Genomic DNA, 26,013 nt, shown 5'->3' on the forward strand with positions numbered 1-26,013 from the left:
ACACAGGCTGAGTTTGCTTTTAAAAGCCCCATTCCCACCAACTCATTTCCAGGCACTTCTTTGTCTTCCATGTGACACATTAAGAGGAAGTGCTAATGTTACACAGATGCATTAAGTCACACAAGCGGTTTGGTGCATTTTACTGGGACCTCAAAGCATTACACCACAGAGGTGTCTAGATGGAGCAAGGAGCAGACTCAGTCAATACCATCCGAACCCGTGCTCTGAACATGCATTACAAAGGAGTGCAATTACCCAGCCTATGCCATTAGGCAGCATTAGGCAGCATTGCCCATCACTCCTGATTAATAATTGAACTCGATCCATACAGGAGAGCTCAGGCTAGTCTGGAAGATGCCTTCTCACATGCATTAGAAAGGAGCACCTCCAGGGGTCTCAGAGCACTTTGTCCATTTAACAAGTCAATCTATGAACTACAGCAAACTCTCGATTATTAGAAACTGATGATCCCACTTTTGAATGTTCCTCTGCTTTATTTTTCATCCTTCTCCCTCTTGGTACCTTCCCTCTGGCCACATGCAAGTTTATGACGTCCTCTGTAATGGGTGCTCTTATGCAAGACCCAAGCCCACTTCAAAAATGAGTAACTCACCCCTCAGCTGCTGGCAATGCCTTCAGCCATGAGCCTTCTTTGGGAATTGCCTCTAATGAAGACAGTGACCTAAATCACCCAATGTTAAGTCCCTTCTCAGGGTATCCTCATCCAAAGATGGGTCAGCAAGAACAAGTAAAGTCCCGCCCCCCCCACCCCAACTCAGGGAAACTCTGAAGGACCACTGTAGCCTCAGAGCTCCCTACAGAGATGACAGAGCCTCTGTTATAGCTGCATTGCAGCCTGACACCTCCCTCTGGTCAGCCTCACATTCTCTCCCCTCCCGGGTATAATCCCAAGAGCACTCCCTAATAATCTTCCTTCATGGCCTCTCCACCTCCTCGTCTCTTCCCCAGAGGGACTCAACCTGCAGCTGGAAAGAAAGAGCCATCCCTTACCTGTCACCTCAAGAAGCCACTGTAAGGGTCAAATAAGATCATGTATGTGAAGGTTTCTTATAAATTGCAAATGATAAAAAAGGAACACTTATTATGCTACCCCTTTAACTAAGACACCATTAAATTATGGAGTATTTGTACATACTGTAAACAAAGGTGCACCTTTCCTGTGGTCTACAAGTTTAGAGTCTAAGTAAAGCTGGAGGTCCAAGTTTACTGAGCAGTAAATTTAAATAATATCAAAACTGTTTACATTAGTACATTATATCACTTAAATTTTTATTCATTTATGACAAGTCTTCAATTTACCCAGATCGGAGGAATGTTGCCAGGCTTTGGGAGGTAAAGCACCTTTTTTCAAAATATAAAAATACCAAAAGTATCAAAATAGTTTGATATTTGTGTCAGGCAAATAAATTGCTGACGCAGTTATTTAGTTATTTATTTTTACAAAGCAGCAAACAAAGTCTTAGAAGAATAAAGACACATGCCATGAGCCCACTGACCCAAATTCTACAAGTCCAAGGAAAGTTTCCAGCTTTAGTGTTCCAATTAGGAAGGTCACTTCCTCAGCAGACCACACAACAGAAAACAGAAATTTTTTGAGCTTGACAAAGTGGAAGGAACTGGCCCCGGCAGGAAGAGACCGATGTTCAGAGACTATCCACATACAGATTGTCCACCCCAGGCCACTCTCTGTCACTATGTGCCTGAACTATCCATGGAGCAATGGAGCATAAACAAACCCAAGCAAGAAAGAATCAGATACACTGTCATCATATTCACCCAGCACCCACTGGAAAGTATGCTGGGATCCCCAACTTCTGCTGCTTGGTTTTTGGGGGTTTCCCCCCTTTTCCTTTGAATTCTAAGTTTTTTTCACTACAAAATGGAAAAACTTATCATGATAAATGGGTGTGTGTGTGTGTGTGTGTGTGTGTGTGTGTGTGTGTGTTGCTTAATTAAAAGGGAGTGGTGACAAGTCTGTAGTATCAATTAAAATTTTAAAATTAAAACACCATTTGGGTTAACACACCTATAGCACAGGTGATACATATAGGTTCTTGGACAGGTAGATGAGTAGAGGTCAGAGTGCATAAGTGTGTGTATGTGTTTGTGTGTGCGTGTGTGTACACATTACATGAGCTAGGGATGGGGATGGCATTTTCTTGGCAATACAGACATCAGGGCCCCAAAATATGTGATGTATGGGTACTTAACAGTGCATAAGGAAGAAAAGGATAATAAGGAAGGGATAAATTTCTATTTTTCCATCTTTAAGTTCTCAGACACTCCCCCACGTAATTAAAGCTGCTCCTTTCTTCTCCTAAGTAAAGGAGGTGCTCCTTTCTAGTCTTGAAAAGTACATAGCACTGAAGTGCCAGTAAAACAGAATTTTTAATATTCTCAGAAAATATTAGGATGTCTACAACCATCAATCCAAAAGATGATGTTCTAACAAATCAAACCCCTGATAGCCTAAGAATATGAACAACGGTTTTCTAGAAAAATTAACTGCCAACATCTGACCTCTAAAGGAATCAGGGATATATGTGAAAAATGTACAATCCAGTCTCAAACAGATTGGATGTGGAAATGTATTTTGCGTCTTGGAAGAGAACTCAGCAATGAACTATCAGTGGTTAAAGTTGCTATCAAAGTAACCCAAAATAAGATTCCTTCCCAAAGGAAAGAGCACCAAGAACAACCATTTTGTGGAAAATCTCAACTATTGTGTTTATGGAACTGAGGAACTGAACCCAATACAATAAGGGTCAAATGTCACCACAGCCAGAGAAATTGGGACTCACTGTAACAGGTGAGAAGTTCAGAAGTTTAATTCACAGATATTTATGTGGATAGTGGAGACCACACCTAATATAAAGCCATCAGGTATAAAGTAAATACATTTAAATAAAACATAGTTATCCTCATTCACTTTACCAGACTCTGTCTTGTAAAAGTCACCTCTAACCATTTTCCCTTTAGGTTTGTAGGTTTAGGAGCTATGAAAATAAGTGATGTATGAGTACTTAATAGGGCATAAAGAAGAAAAGGATAATGAGGAAGAGAAGAGAACTGTTGTTCTTCAGTTTTGCATTAGAATTCTAAGACTTCCCAAGATCATGTCCTCAAATCTGACGAATTCCTCTTCTTCTCTGTCTATATAATCTGTGATAACAAAGAATCTATCTTACTGGACACCAGCAAACTTCCTGGATAATTTAATCCCGAGTTTAAAAACCCAAGTCACAACTTGACTGACCACTGAGTGCAGTATATTGACCCATAACACAATTTCTATGGCTTTTTAGAAATGGCATAATAGTCCCATCACTTAACATTAAACAGCATTAACTGATGAAGCATTGTTTTAGCCACCATAATAACCATGGGTAATTAATGAGTGGCTTAATATGCTGCTTCTTGCACAACAGATGAGCCAGAGTCTCAAATCTCCCTAGGGTGAGCTTATTTCCTAACCTTCTGTTTTGAAACTAAAGACTTGAACATTGTCCTGCCTAAACTCTCTGCCTTCAGAAAGGTAAAACAATATTGTTTTCATTTTACCCATCATACTCTTGCTGCAAACTCTTAAGAATTATAATTACAGACAAGTATTTTCCTTTTTCAGGCTAAATGACCTCCTTTTGCCCATCCAATGAGTGTCCTCACTTGAAATACTGCTCTAATGCACCACCTGAAAACTTCAGAGGACTACATGCTTTTCTTCCAATATGTTAATTATGTGTGCTATAAATTATTCTGGTTTTTTTGAATTACTAAATCTGTGATTGATGATGTTTAGAGTACTCATCTTTATCCATTAAAAATAAACATTATTTTTTAAATACCAACAAATGGCAACCCAAAAGAAACTGAAAAGAAAGCCATTCTGTCTTAACTAAAAATGTCCTTTAACAATAAGCCAATATCAGAGCACCTGCATGGCTCAGTTGGTTAAGTGTCCAACTTCGGCTCAGGTCATGATCTCACAGTTTGTGAGTTCAAGCCCCACATCAAGCTCTGTGCTGACAGCTCAGAGTTTTGAGCTTGCTTCAGATTCTGTGACTCCCTCTCTTTCCACCCCTCCCCCCTCTCAAAAATAAATAAACATTTAAAAAATTTTTACAAACCAGTTAGTCAATATCTCACGATCTTCTAAAAACTAAGATCTGGGCATCCCATGCTTTAAGGTTGGCATACACAACTTTCTTTAAGATTAAAAACTATTTTGCTTGTTAACGAAGAGGAAACATTTGATGGGGTAAAATTTAGTCTCAGAAATTTCCTTTGAAATTCACACAAAGCCAAATTACTTCCTTCCTGTAACAGTGAAATAATATTCTATGGAATGGAAAAAAGCAATCATCACTGTAGAGATAATTAAAGTACCTTGGATTTCCAAACACTCTTAATTCAATACATTCAGGAATGAGCATTTTTAATAAAAGTTGGATGTGGCTTTCAGCTCAAAACTTAATTATCCAAAGCTTAAGCTCCTATTCATTGATCATCCTCTGATTTCAATTCTGAAAAAATAAATTAGTTTCTTTAGAAACATTCCTAAAATGTATCTACTGCTGGGCACTTGAAATATGGAAACATGTTATCTATTTCAGCAAACATGAATATGCCATGTAAATTATATCTTTAAAAAATCATTAATAGGTTAGAGAATGTAACCATTGAACATTATTCTCTAGAAAAATGTTGCATGAACCGAAGATTCTAACAGATACTCAACTCCTTACTTAATTACAGTGAAATTCCTTGAGAACCCCAGATGAAGGTTTCACTGACATTTAAATCATGGCTACTTTATCTAATCATTTTTTAAAAAATTTTTGTTTTATTTATTTTTTGAGAGAGAGAGAGAGCGCAGCAGAGGGACAGAGAGAGGGAGAGACAGAATCCGAAGACAGGCTCCAGGCTCTGAGCTAGCTATACGTGCAGAGCCCAACGCGGGCCTCGAACCCAGGAACTGCAAGATCATGACCTGAGCCAAAGTCGGATGCTCAACCGACTGAGCCACCCAAGCGCCCCTATGTAATCATTTTTAAAAAGGAAGAGTTGGACCAATATAGAGATATCCTATACATTTTTATAAATATCTTTGTAGTATTGTGCTATTCAAAAAAAGGCTGTATTGACTCATGTGTGCATGTGAAGGTTATTTTATTTTTAGAAAGGGAAGTTAAGAATATTTTTTATATTTATATAATATCTCTCAGACAAGCATATGAGAAAACTTTGCAAACAATATCTTGCTTTATTTCTCAATGTTCACAGGGGAAAGAAAGATTAAATTGCACAATATTATTCAGTACATGAGGGAAATGAGGCAATGAGAGGGGATGCAAATTAGAGACACCTTATGGCTCCTTCACTTGTAACAGAGCAGAGTTTGCCCTTGATATTTGGGGTCTGAAGATGTAAAATAGTATATGTGACATGGCAGGGGAGGAGCAGAACCAGAAATAGTGGCTCAGTGCTCTGTGGGGCTGCAGCATGGCTGCTGTTATATGCAGGATGTCCTGATGATCCCTACTGAAAATAACTCTGCCCCCCAAGTCTTCAGACTCTACCATAATACCATAATTTTTTGAATTAAGCATCTGATCCCCCTGGAGTCTTCCTTTAAAGAACAGTTCCCCCTCTGAGGAGAAATCATCTGGCAGCCCTCTCCCCTTGCTCCTCTGTTCCTCATTATAGTTAATAATAACATAACTATTCCTATCTCACATACAATATATGAAAACATATAACTCATATGTTATATATCACATATAACATGTTATAGGACACTTTAGCATTTACCAAACATGTCAACCATGTTAACCTATGTTATCCATTTAATCCACATAACCCTAAAATGGAAATTTCCATTTTAGAAATGACCAGTTTGAAGACTCAAAGAGACTAAACCCCTAAGAAAAGTCCATTAGTTTCTCTTTAACATGTGACATTACACATTCCAGCATTCCAGCAACTCAATAAACACTCAGAGTCCCTATCATGTGCCAGCACTGGACTATGGAATCATCAATAAACCCAGAGTGCCCCCTCCACCCAGCGACCTTGGGCAGGTCCTTTGGCCTATAAGACAAGGATAGTGATATCAGCCCTACCTAATTCCCCAAGCAGAACAAAACAATATAATTAACATGGAAGTGATCTGAAAACTGCAAAGTGCTAAACAAACTGGAGGTGTTGCTATTATCACCCTCCTGGGAACGAGGGTGTCAGGTTGCCCTCAACTTAATAAAAGCCAAGAGCTGCAGAAGGTTCTGACTATTGGATAATAGAGGAAGTCTTTAAGGGGCAAACAAGGAAGGAGCAGCAAGAGCAAACCTGCTTCCAGACACTATGAAATTTAAGGACTCCATTGGGTGAATGATCTCTGGATGCCAAACAGCATGAAGACAGGGAGCTCCAAAATGTATCTGCATAAAGCCAAAGTTAAGGATAGGGCTGAGCAAACACATCATAGTATTAAAAGATAATGAAAAGAAAACCCAAAGCTTTTAGAGAATTCAAAGCTATTCTCATATCAGGAAACAAAAGGAGACATAATGTTTACATCATGGAGGTTCATCAATTCTAAGATTCCCCCCACCACTTTTTAAAAATATTTTTACATCTCTATAAAAACATGTCATCTATAAAAACATTACATCTTAAAAAACATGTCAAATAACAGTGCATCCTAAAATTGATGGTATATTTGGGGCACCTGAGTGGTTCAGTTGGTTAAGCATCCAACTCTTAGTCCTGACTTTGTGGTTGGTGGGTTGGAGCCCTGGATCATGCTCCATGCTGATAGTGTGGAGTCTGCTTGGAATTTTCTCTCTGTCTGTCTGTCTGTCTGTCTCTCTTTCTCTCTCTTTGCTTCTCCTCTGTTCATGCTCTCTCAAAATAAATAAACTTTAAAAAAATCACTTTTATATTAAATTCAGTTAATTAAATAGGATATTTTCAATGACCTGTTTTTAAGCCTGTCCAAAGGGCTGCTTTCCAGTCATGCAGCATTACTATGCTGTCTTATCTGCATAAGACTTTCAAAGGACACACTCTGTTCAGCCTCGGGGTTAGCCTTCCCGCCACATTCCAGCCTGGTTAGCTCTACAAATCTAGACTGACTGCAGGAAGCATCAGCCAGTTTCCCTACCCAGTGGCAGAGTGACTGGAATCAAATCACATCAGCTTTCTATCCTTGAGTCCTCTGATTGCCTCCCCCCTTAAAACTGACTTGTCTTGTTTTTGAAGTTTGGTATACAGCAAAGCTTCCACTACAGCCCTACTGGTGAAGCTCCCTGGATCTGTCCATCTCTGCCTCAAGAAAACCATTCCAGGGCTAAGCTTTGAGAAATGGCACCCAGGGGTATAAATGTCTTGGCTCCTTTGCCCACTGCCATTGATGTAGTTCTAGCTCTCTCTTACTCTTCTCTGTCAGAGTTCAGCCTGGCCTGTTTCCTGATCACAACAGTAAAATCATGGGAAGCCCAGCCAGCCTCGTGATCTACTTTCATGAGCAACTTCTACAACAAAAATAACATTCACTTCCAAATCTTACAAAGTGAGCCCATCAGAATAAAATGCAATTCGCCACACTATGCATATGTCATTTAACAGACACCTGTCATAAAGCATGTAATCCTGTTTGGTCTGACATAAGAAGCTTGTATAAAATAAGATTCAAAGTCAAGGCAAGAGAACCTCTAACTATCAGGAAGAATCAAAAGGAATGCATCAATAAGTCATTCCAAAAAAATAGGAAAAAATAAATGTTAACCATACATAGAACTATGTGGAAAAAGTTTATGCAAAGGACAACCAGGAATTACTTTGGTTTTTCACATCAAAATTGCTTCTAACACCATATTGTAACTATCAAGTTAGTTGATGCCAGACCACAGCACTGTTACACACACACACAGACATACACACACACACACACACCCTTTCTGAAAGGCTTAGACCACAAATGAGAAATAAATTTTCAAATCAAAAACAATTTAAGTGAATATAATCAATTCCTTTATTCCCTGGGGCCTTTTTTCTTTTATCTTTTTCAAAGCCTGATTCCCCCACTGCTTTCATAGGTCAAATTCCAAAGCCCTCTTCTTGGGATCCTACCTGAGACCAAACTGTGAATCTATTATCAGAATTCAGCCTCAGTGCATTTCCTTGCACAGAAGAGAGAGTACCACGAGGCTGCTTCATGAGTTTACCTTGGATTCATCATATTATTTAAAGAGATCCCACATGAAAAACCTCCCTAAAGACCAGTTAAACAAGAGACAAATAACCAGTCACAATATTTCTTGATAAGATCCTTAAAAATTATCTTTAATTGATGCCAAATATGAACAGATCATAAAGTGACAGAAGCAAGTGAAATTGCATAGATGAAAACTATGCGCTTCAGTTAGGCTCTCAATTCGTAACATTCAATGTCCTCCACCTGACATACTGAACAGTTAGGGCAGGGAAATGCACAGCAGGTGGAAATGAGACACGCCCTCAACTCAAGGTGTAAGCAACTGGCAAACTCAAAAAAGAAAGTAGTGCTTTTTCAGCTTCAATGGTTTGTTGTCCTGACGGTGCACTTTAAATTAATACCACTCAGGTTTTAGTTTGAACCTTGGTAATACTATATCTTTAATGTTAGAGGTATATCACATAGAGTCCATGCTGTCCGCTTACAGCTGCTGCCTCAAACACTCCCATACAGTGCACTGACAAGAAGAAAGGTGTTTCTGCGGGTTTGGGAGAGGAGACAACTTTTGACCTGGAATATTTTTGCAAGGGGTCTTTGTGTTTTGTTTTGTTTTGTTTTCTTCCCTCACACCATTTCTTCTTCTCTGATTATGGTACAAAATCCTTCTAGACTCTTTGAAGTCTCGTGTCATAAAAGTAAATTGCTACTTAACTCCGACATAAAACTCACTGGGACTGGGGCTGATCTCCTTAAAGCTAACAGTCCTGAGGTCAGCAGGGCTCACCCCTTAGGTACACACTGGACTTCCCAAGGAAGCCCATGGTCATTTTGCCTGAGCAAAGAGACTGGCATTAAATCCCAAGACTTCTGAGCCTTATACTTATACCCTGAATGAGTTCGCAGAGTGACCCAAGGTAATGGAACAGTTTTGGTTAACACCTCAGCTCCTGTCCACTTCTTTACAAAAAAAAATGGTAAGTAACATACATTCTTCTAAGGTTTACCTGAGTCATGCTGAACATGTTCGCATATACCCTGAAATTCCGTGATATAAATACGAGTATTAATACACCACACGGTGGATGAGAGCCACCTCCTGAGATTGCAATTCAACTTAGATTGTGTCTGGTTTAAAAATTTGCATTTGTTTATTTGTCTTCTCAAAATGAACAGAAACATTGTAAGACTTCATCCTTTCTTGACAAAATGGGAAAATAAAATGGCTGTTTGGCAGTTTATATTCTTTCTAACAATTCTATACCATGGATGGTTACCACCCACCAATTCTCACCACTCCCAGGAATGAGTTGTCCCTGGAAGAAAATGGGGAATTGCCTTCTGTTAGTGTGCTCTTTCTCCTTCTTGTTCAAGGCAACCTACCAAACAAGGAATTCAATTGTAAAATTGTTTAAAACCATGTGTTTTGAGGTCTCCTATACTAAAAAAGAGGGTTAGGAAACTATTTTTATGGACTCTTCAGTTGTTAACTAATTTGAAAAAAATCTGTAACCAACATAAAGAAGGTCCTTTATAGACTAAACCAAGTTTCTACTTAAAGAGATCTACTCACTTACCATTTACACATTTGTCTGTGTTTCAGTTCTCAAGTGAGTCAAGATTATGTCACCTGTGCTTTGGTTCCACTACAGTGGAATCTAAACCTGTTGTACAATTTTAGAGAAATGACTGTCCATCAGCCATATTCCAGAAGAATATGCCTTTGGTTCATTTGATTTTGCTAGGTTAACTCACTCATGTACTCCCAGTGAACTGCTTTAACTGGTACTCTATTCTCCAGGGGGAGTGAGGGAGGGCTATACACAGATGGGGAAGAGGAGATGCAAAAACCAAAAGCTTTCCTGGCTACAATCTGTCTTCTCTAAATCTGAGGACTGAGGAAATTAATGTCTTTGGTCTCTCGAATACAGATCACTTGAGGTGGGTTAACTACTTCAGAGATGCTGGGATGGCTAACAGCCCTGGTGGGACTTAACCCTTCCACTTGCCACCCTATTGAACTAGGGCCCCCAAAACACTGGAAGAGCTGAGCTATGGCTATCAGCATGTCAGAAAGTCTCTCCTTCTGGAGAAAACAAGTATTCAGGACATGAGCCATTAAAGCTCAAGATCAAGGAAGGGAATTGAAAGGTTAAAAGCCCACGAAAATAAATATAAGTAAGTAAAGCAAAAGATAGTCATTCCTTAATAGGCAGTTTTGTTAAGTGCACCTTCAGGTCTACAAAAACATTTCAGCACATTACAGTGCGAGGGGTAAGAGCTTTGTCAAACTACGCATGCCTATGCTACACAGATAATCCCTGTACTCCATCTCTATTGACTTGGTTGCAATGAGCTACAGATGGATAAGCAGCATTCACTTCCCCCCTACCACCCAAATTCATAACAACTCATCCCGATCCCAGGCCGCCAGGCTCATGCATGCAGTCCTTTTTCCTGTAACACATGCAGAAGAACCCCAGTCCAGCAAATCTATGAGAGGTATACCAGGTAGCCAAAGCCAGTCTGATCAGTCTTGGTCCCATTTTCTCATCCTCTGACCCATCCATCCCACAGTACTGAGTGGATTATTGCTGTTGACAGAGTGCAGAGTTTCAAGTTCTGTGTGTCCTAGACTTCAAAGTTTAAATAAAAGATCAGGATATTCCCCAGAAATTTCGGGGAGGTTGGCTTTGTTTTCCCAAACTGGAGATTTGTAAGCAGGTAGGAGAGGAATAGCCAGGATGAGTAAAGGTTCAAAAGAGAAGGAAACATCACAGGGGAGGGTTTAATGCCCTGTGGTCACATGCTGTACAGTCCTTGGCCCCTTGTCTTCCATGATGTTACATCAGTCTTACAGATTCTCAAAAGCCGCACAGGAAAATAAAATATCCATGTTCTTTCTTTCAACTGAGTCAGCCAGCCTGGGTGTTACTCTAACTTCTTGCTTAATTGCCTCCCTGCTAGTTCTATGACAAGGTGGGGGAAGGGATAGAAGTAACAGGGAAGGTTTCCAGAAGAAGCAGGGAAGAAATGTAAGGTGGGTAGCAGGAGGCAGCCACATGCTCAGTGCAGAATGAAGATTCCCCACCTCGTTGTCTTTAAAAAGGCTGTGAGTGCCTCTCCATTGGTGGATAGCTGCCTGGCCCCAAAGGCCTGTGTTATGTGGCTCTCTTTCAGCTAGACTGAAGGTCCCCAGCATTCTCTGGACTGGGTGCCTGGGGCAGCAGAAGTTAGATGCTCAGCCTGTGAAGTGACTGCCAGGTAGGAAGAGCATAGGCGCATCATAGAAAATATCTGAAGAGAGTGGGCCAGGAAGGAAGGCCCAGGAAAGGTTATTATGAACAGAGTGTTCCCACATCCACACTGATGCCTAAAAAGAACAGACCATTGAGATTTGCAGAGTGCCATTGCTGACAGAACTTTGCAAGTATCACTACAATGGACCTGCGGGAGCCTTCCACATCCAGAATGGCCCTCGACAGGAAACAGATTTCCAAAAACTTGATATTGGCTTCTGGTGGAGAAGAGGGAGAAGACAGGTTCCTGGTTCACGTCCAGTGCAATGACAGGTCTCAGGTCCCAGTTTACATCCCAGATCAGGCTGTCAAAGGGACCAAGTCCCGTGGATGGCCAGGGAGACAGCACCTTCCTGGAAATCTCCTCCTCCAGGTGCAGGATGGTGTGGTCTTCTCACAGTGGTGACGTGAGACAGGGAGGGTGGAGAAAGCAAAAGCAAAATCTGTGCCTCAACCCTTCCTTTTGTTACATAACTTCTCAGCTGTATTAATGGAGGCACTTTCTGCAGTTCATTGTGGGTACAGGATAAAGGCACTAAGCAACTATTAAATCAATTGGTTGAGTTTCTTCAGGGAGCCTCAAGGGGAGGGCTAAAGTCACTACAGACTTCAAATCGTGACTGCAAAAGGAAATCAGCTCTGCTTTGGATGCATACAAGAGATAAACATGTTCATTTACATCCTAAGAATGCACCAAAAAACATGCAGTATTGCACCTTTTGTTTGTTTGTTTGTGTGTTTGTTTTGCTTGTGTTTATTTTCAGCTAGAAAGAATACTTGTTCTTAGGTGTTGCTATCTATACCTTGATGACTTATTTAGTTTTCCACAGAGCTTCCCTTTAAGGGATGAGCATATTGGTCCTCTCTCTGCCTACACCTGCACAGAAACCTGACATTTCCCTGAGCAAAGGCAGGAAAATCAACTTAGTGGCCCCCACCCCCCACCCCCCATTATTTTGTTTTGGGCCCTTCATCCCACAAACTTGTGATTTTTATAATTTAAACTTTTGTACTGAAATCATGCATTAATTATTTCAAGGTACACTTTAATCAAATAGGCCATAATGCTGAATAAGAGAACATGCTTTGAGCTCCAAAAAGTTATTGTTCCCATCTGACTAACATATGCACTTAAATACAGTACTTTATTTACTAATAAAATAGTTAATAAATGAGGAGTGCACTTTTGGTGAATGCAAATGAAAAAGGATCTATTTTTAGAATAGTTAATTCCAACATAAGCTTATCCCCTATTGTCTGAGTTAACGTTCTTGGCATGCGATTACAAAATAAATATGATCAGATTCAAACATGCTTACATTTAGTTCCATTTGTGCTCTCTTGCAATAAGGAGGCTAAAGTTTTACATCCAGTTCTGGAGGCCAGGGGTCAGGGTGCAGGACTGATGAGAAAAGACCTGTGTTTCGCTCACCTGCAGTTGAGAAATTTAGCAGCACTGCAGACGAATCAGTTAATTTACTTCAGTTTTCTTTTTTCTTAGAGAAGTTTGGATGGGCATGGGAAACGGGACAGAGGGAAAATCCCGACAGACCAGGACCAGTATCAGATGTAGAAGGTGCTTTAAGAACCAGTCTCAAGTAATTTTGCGTGCGGGGGTGGGGGGTGTTTTCACCTTGTAAAATACAATTCAGATGATTAAAACAAATACAACATTTGTTCATTGGCCCTTTTGGCTGGTATATCATGTTACGTATAATACATCAGATGCACTCTTACATGTGCTGTGCAGTTTGCAAAAGTTGTATAATGGAGTCCCATGCAAATTTAAATTTTATATTTCTAAGTGATCGTCTGATTTTTAGTTAAAAGAAAAAAGTTAGAGAAGCCAAAGGATTAAAAATGTTTCAGTATAGGGAAGCACATGAATCTTATTTTACCTAAACTAGCTCATGGACTTTATTGTTTTTAAACCAGTTTTAGAAAATACACTTTCTTTTCCCATTTTTTTAATAAAATGAAAATAGTTTCTTTTTGCATGAATCTTGAAAGCTTCTGGTTCATCATCCCCCAAATCCGCAATGCAAGAATGCATTGACAGTTAAACAGAGCATTCAAAGGCTATTTAGTAAAGTATCTACAAACAGTGACATGGGTCACTAGGGTTTTTGTTCTTTTTATTTTTCTTTAAGTCTTTCAAGCTGCTAAGTGGGGCTTTTTTTTTTTTTTTTAGTTCGTTTGCTTGGCTTTTTAAACATCGGTCAGTAGCTTGCTCTTATTAACGCAGTTTTGGTTAGCTGTGGTGCAATTGCCAGTTCTGATATTGGCCTGTCTATAATGGGCTATGCTATTATTCATATCGTCTTCGATCTCCATGTACTCAGATTTGCTGATAGTAGAGGAACTGCGCCGACTGAGGTCACTGTCAGAGGCTAAATTAGGGGAGCTAACATGGAGCAACTGAGCCTGCTCTTCCCCCTCAGTTTCTCGGTGGTAGAAATAGTTGAAATTGGACACAATGACAGGTACGGGCAGGGCAATTGTCAGCACACCAGCGATGGCACACAAGGAGCCCACGATCTTGCCTCCAATTGTCACAGGGTACATGTCACCGTATCCTACAGTGGTCATGGACACCACCGCCCACCAGAAAGCATCGGGGATACTGGAGAAGTGCGACTCAGCTTCTTCCGCCTCGGCAAAGTACACTGCACTAGAAAACAGTATGACCCCAATGAAGAGGAAAAAGATAAGCAGCCCTAGCTCTCTCATACTAGCTTTGAGGGTCTGGCCCAGGATCTGGAGGCCTTTAGAGTGGCGGGAGAGTTTGAAGATTCTAAAAACCCTTACCAACCGGATGACCCTGAGGATAGCCAGCGAAGTGGCCTGCTCGCCCTTCTGGTTTCCCTCCTGCTCAGCTATCTCGGTGCCTAGGGTGATGAAATAAGGGATGATGGCCACAATGTCGATGAAGTTCATAATGTTTTTGAAGAAGTCTGTCTTGCTGGGGCAGGCAAAGAAGCGCACCACCAGCTCAAAGGAGAACCAGATGATGCACAGGGTTTCCACGATGAAGAAAGGGTCCGTGAAGATGTTGGAATTGTAGATCACCGTAGTATTGTCGATGCGGTGCACGGTGCCTGTGAAGTCCTTGTCATCCTTCAACTCAGGTAGAGTCTCCAGGCAAAAGATGACGATGGAGATAAGAATGACCATGACGGAGACGATGGCGATGACCCGGGCAGGCCCTGAGCTCTCAGGGTACTCGAAGAGCAGCCACACCTGGCGCTGGTATTCCTTCTCGGGCAGGGGGCGCTCCTCCTCCTTGATGAAGCCCTCGTCCTCCCGGAACTTCTCCATGGCCTCCTCGCCCAGCTCGTAAAATTTGATCTCCTCGGAGAACATGTCCAGGGGCACGTTGACCGGCCTCCGCAGGCGGCCCCCGGACTGGTAGTAGTAGAGGATGGCGTCGAAGCTCGGCCGGTTGCGGTCGAAGAAGTACTCGTTCCTCAGGGGGTCGAAGTAGCGCATGCGTTTCTTAGGGTTGCCCAGCAGTGTGTTGGGGAACTGCGCTAGGGTCTTGAGCTGCGTTTCGAAGCGCAGCCCGGAGATGTTGATCACCACGCGCTCGCAGCACTCGTGGTCATCGTGCTCGGCCGGCCGGGGGTAGTTGCCGTCCTGGGGGTGGCCCGGGGCGGCCGAAGCCTCGTCCACATTCTCTCCGGACATCACCGTCATGGTGGAAGCGGGGCACAGGGGTAAGAGACCAGGAGAGGGCCGGGGGTGAGAAGCAGCGGGAGAGAGGGGGTGGGGGGGACCCAAGCGCCCCCCCCACCGTAGTGCGCGGCTCCCCCCACGCTCAGGGGGTGGGGCTTCAAAACCAGCAGGTGGAGAGATCTGCGGATTCCCTTCTCGTTACCTTCCCCTCCACCCTGCCTTTTACTCAGTTTGGAATCCCCCTCGCCTGCAGCCCGGGGTGCAGTTTTTTGCCAAGGGGTGGAGTGGGGGGAGGGTTGGTATTTCTTCCTGCTCGGAGGTGCCTTAACGCAGTGCCGTTCTAGCGGACCGGGCCATCCATTCGCGGGTCACCCTGGCCTCCCCTCCCCTCCGCGACCTCCTAGGACCGGGTGCAGAGCCAACTCAGCAGATCCCCTTGCCAGCCACCCCCTCTGCTTCTCCTCGGCTCTCCCCCCTCCTACCCCTCTTCGCCTGCCGCCTTCTAAGCTCCCACCAGGGCGATCGATGGACGCTGCAGAGAAATAGAAAGTGATACGGGGGTAGAAAATCAGAAGCATTTAGATGGGACGGACCTACAGACACCGAAGAGCACAGACCTCTAGCTTGTTTAGAAAGCATGGACTTCTGCTAGGGTTAGCACATACACACAGACAGACACACGCAGACACCCGGAAATCCAAGTTTGGGCTCTTGCATCCCACTTTCCCCAATGCCCAACAACCGATCTGTTTACAACTTCGTTAAACTAAAGATCGGGAAAGCGCCGAGAGACGCGGGGGGAGCTCTAGGTCCCAGGCAGCATCCCCACACCCCTGGCTTCTCCCACCCCGCGCCCCTACCCCAGCTTCTGCAGCCCGAGACTGGGGAACCCCCTACCTGGCCGGCCGGCTTGGCGCAGGGGCGGTGCTGAGTCGGCGGAGAGCCCGAGTCGGAATGCGGCAGGTCGCCTTTGCAGTACCCGGGCGGGAGCGGCGGCCGGCGCCGTGGCAGCATCCGAGAGGCGCTTGGCAAAGTCGCCGCTCTCGCCCCCTCGTCCTACGCCCCTTCAGTGGGACAGTCGATTGAGTGAGCCACTACGGCGGAAGTGTCCGTTCCCTACCCCCATTCTCACCGGTTGCCAGCAACCTAAGGACGCAGTCCTCTCGCTGGTGCAGGGAGTTCCGGAGGATGCGGGGAGGAAAAGCAAAATGCCACCCTCTCCCGAGGCTCGGAAGCAAATGACGATAAACAGCACTCTCGCCCCCTCCTAACACTATGGGAGCCCTTGATTCGATCCCGAAGGAGAAGCGCGAGCAAGAGCCTGGATCTACATGGCTCTCGGATCCCCTCCGCTTCCCGCACCCCAGCGTGGACCTCGCTGAGGCTCCTCGGCGCGCGTGGAGCCGTTAGGAGCTCCGAGTGGGGCAGAGTGCGTGCGGCGGCGGGTCCACTCGGTCCATTTCTGGGCGCTGCAAGATCAGCAGAAACCTGAGAAAGCGCCTGGAATGCGGAGCAGTGATTGGCCCACTCGGGCGTGGGTTGGGGAGGGCGGGGGAGGGCAGGAGCGAGGAGGTAGATGGAAAATATGAGGGGGTGGCTTGGCAGAGGGGGGTTGTCATTCAGTTCCCACCCTTGCAGGCACAGCTTTTTTCTTCTCCTGCCAGAAAAGCCGACCCCCAATTCTCCTTTCCTTATGGTGCGCAGCCCCGCACATGCACGCTCCCTGGCCGCGACCTTCCCCGGGAATTGCACATTAGAAATGGTCAGGTCCGACGCAATGCAGGCGGCGGTGTTCTGGCAAAACTCCTCGGATGGGCTTGCGTTTGTGCAGTCCCACGATAATCGGCGCCTGCCGCCATGCTCTGCGTGCCATCCCGCTCCTCCCTCAGGGGTCCCTCTGCAGGGGTGACCCAGCTTGTCTCCGCCTGACGGGGAGAGATGCGCACTTTGGGGAGAGCTCTGCAGTCGAGGCTCACTGAGTTTGTTCTATGTGGTGTTACTGCGAGGCGCCGAAGCTAAGAGTCTGTCCCTCCTTGACCTACGATGGGAGTTGAAGTTTCCTTAGGATCAGATTATTTTGAAATACGGAGAATGCGGTTTGTGGACAACCAAAGGGTTTGTGGAGTTGTGTGCCAACTTGGTGCTCATTGGGCCGAATCTGAGAAGCAAGTCTCCTGCCCACCTCCCAACGTCCCTCATCCCGCAGCCACTTTCTCGGCCTAGCCTCCACGAAACCACTTGCATGGTTTGCAACTTCTTCGGGAAAGGGTCCGCACAGAAGTTCAGGGCGGCACGGGGGCGTGCGCGGTGCACTCAGAGTGTGGCTCCAGCTGCGCCCCGAGAAGCGCTACGCCTCGGCGCCCGCGGCGCGCAAGAAGCAGTAGGCAGCTCTGGTACTTCAACTGCTGCGGATTCTCCAAGGAAGATGCAAGAACCTGGAGTCGCAGCTGATTGGTTCCCCTGATGCTTTGGGACCACCCTTCCACCACCGCGGATCGCGTTGCCTCCCGCCTACACCAGACGCCACTTTAATCAAAGCCAATGATTGTATCCTCCCCACTCTATTGTGGCTAGTAAAAAGCAGGGGCCTGTGCGGGGTTGCCCAGGCAGTGCACCGATCCTGAGTAAGGAACTGGTCAAATCCCTCCTCCAGATTCAGACTGCAGCATTCCTTTCAGAAAAAGAAAAATATTTGTTCCTTCCACTCCTCCGGATTCATACCCTAGCTTTTCTTTTACGAACAATGAGTTCTCCTAAACTCCTCAGAACCATATTAAACACTGCCATTTTCTCACCTTCCACACACAATATACCTGTACTCTACTAACTCCATAGTTTCCTGCCTTTCGGTACTACTGCTTCATTACAAGAAGGAAGGGACTGAGGAAGGAAGGGAGGAAAGGAGAAAGGAAGAGAAGGAAGGAAGGAAGGAAGGAAGGAAGGAAGGAAGGAAGGAAGGAAGGAAGGAAGGAAGGAAGGAAGGAAGGGAGTTGGACACTGAAATACTGTCAAGTCCCCTGTTTCTGCTACTACTGCTGCTGCTGTTACAGCCTCATCAGAGATAACCCTACTAGACCTGATGAATATCTCCTGATCATGTCCCGGAAATACTGGGCTTCCCTACTTTGCTCTTGCACCTCCCTCTGCCTGTAACTCCCTTCCTTCTTTTAAATGTCTCCAGGACTGTCATCTCCCTAGCCTCATGTGGATTGCACTTGCCTTGATTCAGCATTTGGAGATTGTCTTACTAGAAGAGATTTGCAGACTACATGGGATCTCAGGTTCCTAAATTCAGGGCTTTATTAGGAGGCATAATAAAATCTAGAGGTTTACATCAAGGAATTGGAAGAATGGTATTGAACTAGGAACTCAACATTCTGGATGCAACTCTACCATTGATTGACAGCTCAGAGCCTGGAGTCTGCTTCAGATTCTGTGTCTCCTTTGCTCTTTGCCGCTTTCTTGCTCCCACTCTGCCTCTCTCTTTTTCACAAAAATATATAAACATTAAAAATTTTGAAAAAGAAAAGAGAGAACAGGGAATTGGAAAACAGAAGCATAGATGTAAGAGCAAATGGAATTCCAAGGCAAGGACGAGTTAGCATATTTGGGAAACAAAGGAGCACCAGTGTGGCTAGAAAGAAGTAACCAAAGAAGGGTGTTGTAGAAAGAAGGTCAGAAAAGTTGAGAGGGACCAAATCATGTAGAGACTCTAAGGCCACTGTAAAAATATTTCATTTTTTAAATATAATATGTTCCATGTAGTGACATAACATGATTTGCCATTTTAAAGATTATTCTGGCTACCGGAAACAAGGCATGAAGTTGGAGATTATTAAGTAGTACAGGTAATGATGGCTTAAACAAGCAAGGTACTGGTAGGCTTGTGAGAAGTGGTTGGAATAGAATTAGATTTTGAAAATAGAGATGGCAGGATTTGGGATGTGGGGGAAAGAAACATTTCAAGAACATCTCCTAGGTCTGTAGCCTTAGTAACTAGGTGGATGGTGATGTAATTTACTGGAGGAGTGGATTGGACAGCTTCTCTCACCAGAATGTGAGCTACATAAAACCTTGGACCTTGTGTGTCTTGGTTATTACTGTATTGGGCAGTAATAACCTCAGATTCAGTAAGCCTCTCCTCAGATTCTCTCCACCTTTCCAGTCCTCTTGCCCTGAGGCCACTTGCCTTGCTTCAGGTGCTGCTGGAGTAGCCAACTCTGCATGGGCAGCAGAGTTCTGCCTCCTGAGGTTGACCACACTGCAACGATTTGGATTTCTCAAGATTGTAAGAAGGTCCAGGTGAGCAACACAGCAATTTGGAGGAATTAACTAAATGGATCAGTGAGACCTTGCCCAGTAGTAGATATGAGATAGAATGGAACCTATAGACAAATTCCCTCTCCACCTAATCTAATGGCAGGGCTGCATCTCTTTGTGGCTCATGAAGTAGTTGCCAGCCTGGTAACTCAACACCTTATATTTGTACCTTGTCTTCCCTATCTCACTTCCATTTTCCTTACTGTCACTGCATGGGATCTTACCTTCCACTAAATCATAAGTCTTGTCTCAGGTTCTGTTGTCTAGGGAAACTGCGTTGAGGCACAAGGAATCCAAACTTTGGTTTGAGACATGTTAACTTTGTTAAATACCCAGATGAACATATTGACTAGGAAGTTGGACATGTGAGTCTAGAGTTCAGAGGGAAGGTCTGGATAGACCAGGATTTATCAGCCTCAACACTGTTGATCTTTAGGCTGGATATCTTTTGGTTTTGGAGACTGCTTTTGTTTTGTTGTCCTATAAATTTTAGGATGCTCAGTATCATCCCTGGCCTTTAGTCACTAGCTGCCAGTAGTACCTGCTCCCAGTTATGACAATCAAAAATGTCTCTAGACATTGCCAAATGTCTCCTTAGGGACAGAATCACCCTCACTAGTAGCTACTGGGGTGAATGGTAGTAAAAGTCAGAGTAATGGACTAGAGCACTTGGACATGAAGGTAGAAAGAGAAGAGGAGATGTTTAGGGATTTTGCTTCAGGATATCCTAATTTTAGGGGCCAAACATGGTAAAGCTAGCAAAGAATGACTGGTAAAGTAAGCAAACCAGGACAGTATAGGATCTGTCAAAGCAAATGAGTAGCATTTTCAGCAAAGACAGATCAATTTTGTTAAATACTGCTGGTAATATGAATAGAATGAGGAACTTGGAACTGACTATTGGATTTGGAAATTTTTAACTAATAACAGACTCAGAAAGGAAAACTGATGACAGTGGGTAAAATCAACTCTTGAAATCTGAGGGGCAATCAGGAGAATAAAAACTGGAGTAGAAGCTGAAGGAAAATGAAGGGTGACAAGACTTTTTTAAAGATGAGATCCACTATAATATGTTTGTATGCTTATGAAAATGATTCAGTAGAAAAGGAAAAGTTGTTGATGCAGTGGAAAGAGAAAGATGGGAGCAATGCTCTTGAGAAAGCAAAAGGAGAATGGGATTGAAGATCCAAAAGAAAGGCTGGCCTTGGAAAAGGACAGCTAGTCTATAGAAATGGGAAAGAGAGCAGAGTTCAGGCACAAATAGTTTAGTATATTTGGTTGTGAGAATTGGTGGACTGTGATTGTCACTTATGCAATCAGTTTTCTCAGTGAAAATGGAAGCAAAGCCATTAAGTAAAAAGGAGGTTGGGAGGAGGTCTTGAAAGTTGGGTAGGGTGTACAGGGAATTTGAAATAACCACTTAAGAGAATAAGAAAGGAAAAGGAATAGGAAATATAGCAGGATTGCCTAGCTTTACAACAGGCTCCCTTGTTGTGAGAAACCGTGCATTTCAGTGATCAGGCTCTGAGTATTTGAGATAAACTTGGAAGTGAATCATGATAGAATTAGTCCCAATGATCTTTTATGGGAAAATGTGAAACTAGTTCTCAATATAGCCTCCTTCTTAGCATCAGTCTTCTAGGGCAAGACATGGCATGAGAAGAAGTGGTCTTACAAGGCAAGGATATACCCATGTGAACTTACCTTAGATTCTGTTGAGGGCAGTATCACAAGCAGAAGAATGGCAGCCCTCAAGGTATAAAGGATCATTGTAAATGGCAATATAGAACCACTAGAAGGCAGGAAGGAAAGTTCAGAAGTTCACCAAGGGTTTAAGATAACAATGAGTGGTATGGATAGGTCCTTTAGCTAGGGGTCCTCTTGCTGACATAGAGCTTATCTGTGGATGGGTTCCAAAAGTCTGTGAACCCTCTGAAATTTTATACACATATTTTGTACATGTAAATAATAATTTCTAAAGACCCTAACGCTAACCCTAACCCTAAAGATTTTTGTCAAAATCTCAAATTATACTGAAACAGTTAAAAGTCTCAGTTTTTAAATCAGCAATGAGTTCTAATTCAATCACTCTGATCTTAGACAAGTCATTTCATCATTCTACATTGTCATTTCCTTATTTGTAAAATGTATCTATATCATATGCCATTGTGAGGATAAAATACAAATTAAGAATTAATCAGAAGTGATTGGCATAGAGTTAAAGTTCAGTGAAATGCTAGGTTTAAGAAAGTGACCAAAAAGGAAGTTCAGTGAAATTCCATCTTCAATAAATTGACCAAAAAAGGTCAGGAATCATTACATTAGACAGATCTTTAACAAACATTCAGCGAAGGCAGAGCAGCCCCTAGATACTCAAGCATATAAAAAAACAAAATATGTAATGCCTACTCGTATGAATCTTTACAGCCAACTTCAGTGTTCAACCATAGCATAATAGTTGGTATTAGACATTTCCTACCACCATAAACTAGAAAGTTGGATAAAATATAGGCGGTAACACTGGGCAATAGGCAAGATGGACCTGAGATCTCTTAGAAAAGAGAAACAAATGAAGAGAACTCTGTGACCACCTTAGTTACTTGCCTGAAGGTACTTTCTAGAAGCTATGCAAGGAGATGGAGCCCAAACAGAGCCTGGTGAACTCCATGAGTTGAGAAGACAGAGACTGGAGTCTGGCGAGACTGACCTGAAAGTTAGCTACACAGAGAAAAGGCACCAGAAATCTGCATGGAGGATCCAATATAAAGAGGTGGGTGGCAAAAGATGAAGCCAGAGAAGTTGGCAGGAGCCAGGGCATGAAGCTCCTTGTTGGTCACTGCAGTGGATCCCACTGGTTTCCTCCTGAGTTTCCAATCCTCTTTTCTCACTAACAGAATTACCTTACACACAGTCATGTGCCTGAAGAGGAGCCAACTGTTCCAGCCTCTCTCAAGAGAAACTGACCTGTGACCCAATCATTTTCAAGGAGATGTGAAGGGAAGTCTACTGGAGAGATTTAGGAAAGACATCTTCAGTGATTAAAAAAGAAAAAAAGAGTAATAGAAAGACTTTCTCTTTATCCTTCAGATGCCATATCTGCACAAATCATTGCTATATCCATCCTGCTACCGTCCGGTCCAACATGGAAGATGTCATAGTAGAAGGAGAAAAAGAACCTGGATCCTGGTGGCATCGTTGAGCTGCTGAATCAATCAGCCATGAAACCTTTCTACCATGGGATTTTCTATTATGAAATCCAATAGTTTTCTTATTGTTACGCTAGAGTTGAGCTTGCTCATTAACTCTCACTAGAGGATTTCCCATTGGAGACTTTAAAGAGACTTGCAGACTATTAGGGATGATATTTGGAGAAATGATTTATATGCAGGGGTTCATGTCAGTTACAGTTCTTGCTGATAATAGAAATGGAAACAACCCAAATGGCTTAAATTTGAAAAGGTAATTTACTGGCTAAGAAAACTGAGCATGTTGGGAACAGATCTGCAACTTCAGGAAAGGCTTTATCCAGAACTCAGGGCTTATGGCCAGAACCTATTTTTTTCTTTCTCCATTTCTCCTCTTCCTTTTCTGAATGCAGACTCTACTTTCAAGCATGGCTGCCAGAAATTCCAGAGGCTATATACTTTGCATCTGATAGGAAATAAGTCCAATTTTCTGATGGCTCAAATAAGAGTTTTGGAATTAAGTCTCAGTGACCCTGACTGTCATGACTGTCCTGTTGTTTACCTGTCTTTGAGCCAATCACTGAGCTAGGAAAATGGGATGTCCTGACTGGATTAAAAATCAGGGCTCTTCCCTGGAGATGGGATGTGGTTAATCTTACCCAAACTATGTGGTGGGAAATTCCAGAGCTCTGGTGAAAAGAATAAGAGAGAACTGCATTGTAGGAAGGCAGAGCAGAAGGTGATAAAGAGAGTTAAGAATGGCTCCCAGGTCTCTGGTTTGGGCATCTGGGAGAAAAATGCACTTCAGAGAGAGAAAGGAGTACTTCAGGAAGGTCAGTTAATATAAGCAATACAGTGAGATGTAGGTCATTGGTCGTCTTAAAAAAGCAGTTTCAAGCAAATAGTGGAAACAGATGCCAGATTGTAGTAGTCAAAGAATGAATGGAGTGGGCAAGTGATGTTAGGATGAGTAAGAATTTTTTTGAAGAATATTGGAAATACAAGGCAAGAGAGAAATAGAAGTAATAGCTAAAGGGCACTGTGAGATTGAGAAAACTTTTTTGTCTTTAATATAAAAGAGATTTGAGCATACTTAAATATTAATGATGATATGGGGTGCCTGGGTGGCTCAGTTGGTTAAGTGTCCGACTCGATTTCAGTTCAGGTCATTGATCTCACAGTTCTTGAGATCAAGTGCCAGGCAAGGGCTCTGCACTGACAGTGTGGAGCCTGCTTGGGATTCTCTCTCTCTCTCTCTCTCTCTCTCTCTCTCTCTCTCTCTCTCTCTCCCTCCCTCTCTCTCTCTCTCTTTCTCTCTCTCTCTTCCTCTAAAAATCTCTCCTCACCCCCAAATAAATAAATATTGTTTTAAAAATGCTAATGATGACAAGTGAAAAAACTATAAGGAAGAACAAGATTGAAGATATAGGCTACAAATAGAGTAATTAATGGAGCAAGATCCCTAGGAATGATGAGTAGAGGGATGCAGAGTACAGCTAAAAGAAATCTTAAGTAAGGGACTTTTTTTCTCTGTGATAGGGTGGAAAGAGGGGAGGATAGATGGAAATGGATTACTGAACCTGTAATGGGAGAGTAGATTTGGGAAACTCATGGAGATTCCACCTGAAGGTTTCTAGTTTCTCAGTGAAGTAGAAAATGTTTCCTACTAATGGACATACAAGGGGAGACCATCAAATGTAGAAGATAGTCCCAAAGAAGAGTGGATTAGTATGTTAAACATATGGAACCATGCCATTTTATCAGACATTACCTAGAAGGTGCCATAGTCTGTTCGCATAAAAATGCAGTCTTATGGTCAGTCATTAATACAATCAGAATCCAATGACTGGGATATTTCTTAAATATTGCCCATTAGGTCACTTTCCAATATAGTCAGAAATCCAGAATTTCCTTTTCCCATGGATATCCCTTTTTTTCTTGTTTACTCTTCTGCCCTCCTTTCAGGATCCTGCTCCAGACTGCCTTTCTTCTATGCAGACTGGAGAAAGCATTTTGTCCCTTATGTCTGAGCCTGGAGAGATCCATGCCTAGGTGTATCCCAGCAGGTCAATGGTGATGTCCTCAGAAAGGATCACCTCTAGAAAAGCCCACTTCTCTCCTGCTAATGTTGATCACCTCCCATAGTGACCCAAATGTGCTGTTTTGCAAAAGGCCCCTTCTCCCCAGAGATGAGACAGGGAAGGATGAAGGGATGAAAAGGCACCTGTGGCAGGGTCACATGAAAGCACTGTGGCCCAGTCAAGGACGGAAATCAGGAACTTGAAGAAATGCCGATTTGTTTGTGTAAAAGTTTTCTCCAAAAGAGCTTCAGCATCTCACATGTTAAATAGAAAAGGAGATTCGCAAGTATTGATGGTACAAAATATGTAAGTTATTAAAACAATGTGTTTGTCTAGAAGGTACAAATAGATTAGAACATCAGAATGCAGATTATAATTTCTAACCAAAAATACATATGCTGGGAATGTTTACTTCTAGGAACATTCTGTGATAAGAATACACCTGCCTGACGGCACAGAGGCTCAAGACCTCTACTGCTTATGTTCTCTGTGCTGCAGCAGACCCAAAACTGCTTTCAGAGGTAAACTTTCCCCTTCTCTAAATATTTCCTTTAACCCTATAATTGGCCAACTCTCAGTCTCAAAACATCATACTCATGAAAGATTGTTGGAAAGACATAAAATATGGACATTTTTTCTATAGCTGCACTGTCCAACAAGATAGCCACTAGACACATGTGGCTTTTACATTTATGTGAATTAAGATAAGAGTTAAACTTCAGCTCTTCAGTCCACCGGCTACGTGTTAAGTGCTGAATAGCCACATGTGGCTGGTAATTGCCATACTGGACAATGCATATATAGAACATTTTACCATTGCAGAAAGTGCAACCAATATGATTGATGCTTCCACCCCTGGGTCAGGCGAGGTGTTCAGTGAGGGCTATTCAAGGGCCATGTGGTTTGTGTTCCTTGTACATTTGCTTGTATGCCTTTAGCTTGCAATGAGGAACACTCAGAAAACACCTTATAAATTCATGGTGGTTAACTACTGTCAGAACCTTGTGAAGGATATCATCCACTATGTTACCAATGTCTTCCTTTAGGAGGATCCCTGAAGAAATCTTTTTTTCAGGATCAGACTTAGGAGTCTCTTAAACACTGCACTGTGATTCTTTAATGTGTTTTTTTTTTCTTTGATAGACAGCGTGAGCAGGGGAAGGTCAGAGAGAGAGGGAGACACAGAATCTGAAGCAGGCTCTAGGCTCTGAGCTAGCTGT

The 26,013-nt window shown here is 43.0% G+C and overlaps 1 protein-coding gene across 1 annotated transcript; it reads right to left on the reverse strand.

Annotated features, from left to right (window-relative positions):
• Window positions 1–8,335: 8,335 nt before the first annotated feature.
• Window positions 8,336–15,612, reverse strand: KCNA1 (potassium voltage-gated channel subfamily A member 1). The gene has a single exon (XM_029954601.1). The coding sequence runs from the start codon at window positions 15,226–15,228 to the stop codon at window positions 13,741–13,743; it is 1,488 nt and encodes a 495-aa protein (XP_029810461.1). The 5' UTR covers window positions 15,229–15,612; the 3' UTR covers window positions 8,336–13,740.
• Between the last annotated feature and the right edge of the window lie 10,401 nt (window positions 15,613–26,013).

The sequence above is a fragment of the Suricata suricatta genome, chromosome 10 (assembly GCF_006229205.1).
Source record: "Suricata suricatta isolate VVHF042 chromosome 10, meerkat_22Aug2017_6uvM2_HiC, whole genome shotgun sequence".
Classification (NCBI taxonomy): domain Eukaryota; kingdom Metazoa; phylum Chordata; class Mammalia; order Carnivora; family Herpestidae; genus Suricata; species Suricata suricatta.

Bases quoted from the DNA above. Each gene is read 5' to 3' on its own strand.
- KCNA1 (XM_029954601.1), bottom strand. From the start codon at position 15,228: ATGACGGTGATGTCCGGAGAGAATGTGGACGAGGCTTCGGCCGCCCCG.